The sequence below is a fragment of the Colobus angolensis genome, unplaced genomic scaffold (genome assembly GCF_000951035.1).
Source record: "Colobus angolensis palliatus isolate OR3802 unplaced genomic scaffold, Cang.pa_1.0 Scaffold72, whole genome shotgun sequence".
NCBI lineage: Eukaryota > Metazoa > Chordata > Mammalia > Primates > Cercopithecidae > Colobus > Colobus angolensis.
The window spans coordinates 1,471,723-1,472,986 of NW_012120932.1; the positions used below are offsets into that span (position 1 = coordinate 1,471,723).

The following is a 1,264-nucleotide window of genomic DNA, read 5'->3' on the forward strand; positions in this document are numbered from 1 at the left end:
ACGCCATTCTCCTGCCTCAGCCTCCCGAGTAGCTGGGACTACAGGCGCCCGTCACCGCGCCCGGCTGATTTTTTGCATTTTCATAGAGACGGGGTTTCACCACGTTAGCCAGGATGGTCTCAATCTCCTGACCTTGTGATCCGCCCGTCTCGGCCTCCCAGAGTGCTGGGATTACAGGCGTGAGCCACCGCGCCCGGCCTAATAACCTATTTTCAGTATGTAACAACCATCTCCCAGTTTTGTCAGGAAATTCTTTAACCTAAATTTAACAAAAGGGAAATTTGAAAAGTCATTTTCTTCTTTTCACTTGATTTGCCCCTATCAGCAGAGGTGGTAATAATGTTGGTTCTTCTTTTTTTTTTTGAGACGGAGTCTCGCTCTGTTGCCCGGGCTGGAGTGCAGTGGCACGATCTCGGCTCACTGCCAGCTCTACCTCCTGGGTTCAAATAATTCTCCTGCCTCAGCCTCCCGAGTAGCTGGGATTACAGGCACTCTCCACCATGCCTGACTAATTTTTGTTTTACCATGTTGGCCAGGCTGGTCTCAAACTCCTGACCTTGTGATCCACCTGCCTCGGCCTCCTAAAGTGCTGGGATTACAGGCGTGAGCCACCACACCCGGCCAGTGGTGGTTCTTTCCAGTTTTCCCTTCACACTCTTCAGTTCCAGCAGCAGCTGGCTAAACAGACAGTGATCTCTACCAGGGTCCCTGTGCACATTCTCCAGGAGGTATCATTCTAAGTTAAAATTTTGGGAATTTTTACCTTTGTAGTTCTTTGTATCGTTTAAAATCTTCAAGTTCCACTGTTGAAATTTTATTGTAATCTAAATGAAGCTCCAATAAAGTTGGTGGTAAGCCTAATAAGAAGAGAAAGATGTACGTTAAGTCAAGTATAACCAAGCCCCATTGACTATTTGTTTACTTTTCAAGTTTCAGATTATGGATTTAGGCAACTTTTTAGGTACTTGCTCTTTTTTTTTTTTTTTTGAGACCGAGTTTCACTCTTGTTGCCCAGGATGGAGTGCAGTGCTGCGATATCGGCTTACTGCAACCTCCATCTCCCGGGTTCAAGCAGTTCTTCTGCCTCAGCCTCCTGAGTAGCTGGGATTACAGGTATGCACCACCATAACTGGCTAATTGTTTGTATTTTTTAGTAGAGATGGGGTTTCACCATGTTGGCCAGGCTGGTTTCGAACCCCTGACCTCAGGTGATCCACCCGCCTCAGCCTCCCAAAGTGCTGGGATTACAGGCTTGAGCCACCAC

General features: G+C 47.3%; 1 protein-coding gene across 2 annotated transcripts in view; it reads right to left on the reverse strand.

Annotated features, from left to right (window-relative positions):
* Window positions 1-1,264, reverse strand: part of ASPN (asporin) — a 29,208-nt gene that overhangs the window by 4,037 nt on the left and 23,907 nt on the right. The window contains exon 6 of one of the 2 annotated variants that reach the window (XM_011927460.1): window positions 764-857. The exons of the other annotated variant lie outside the window; for it this stretch is intronic. Coding sequence (XP_011782850.1) covers window positions 764-857 — 94 coding nt within the window. The remainder of the gene's footprint in view (window positions 1-763; window positions 858-1,264) is intronic. 2 annotated transcript variants of the gene reach the window in all.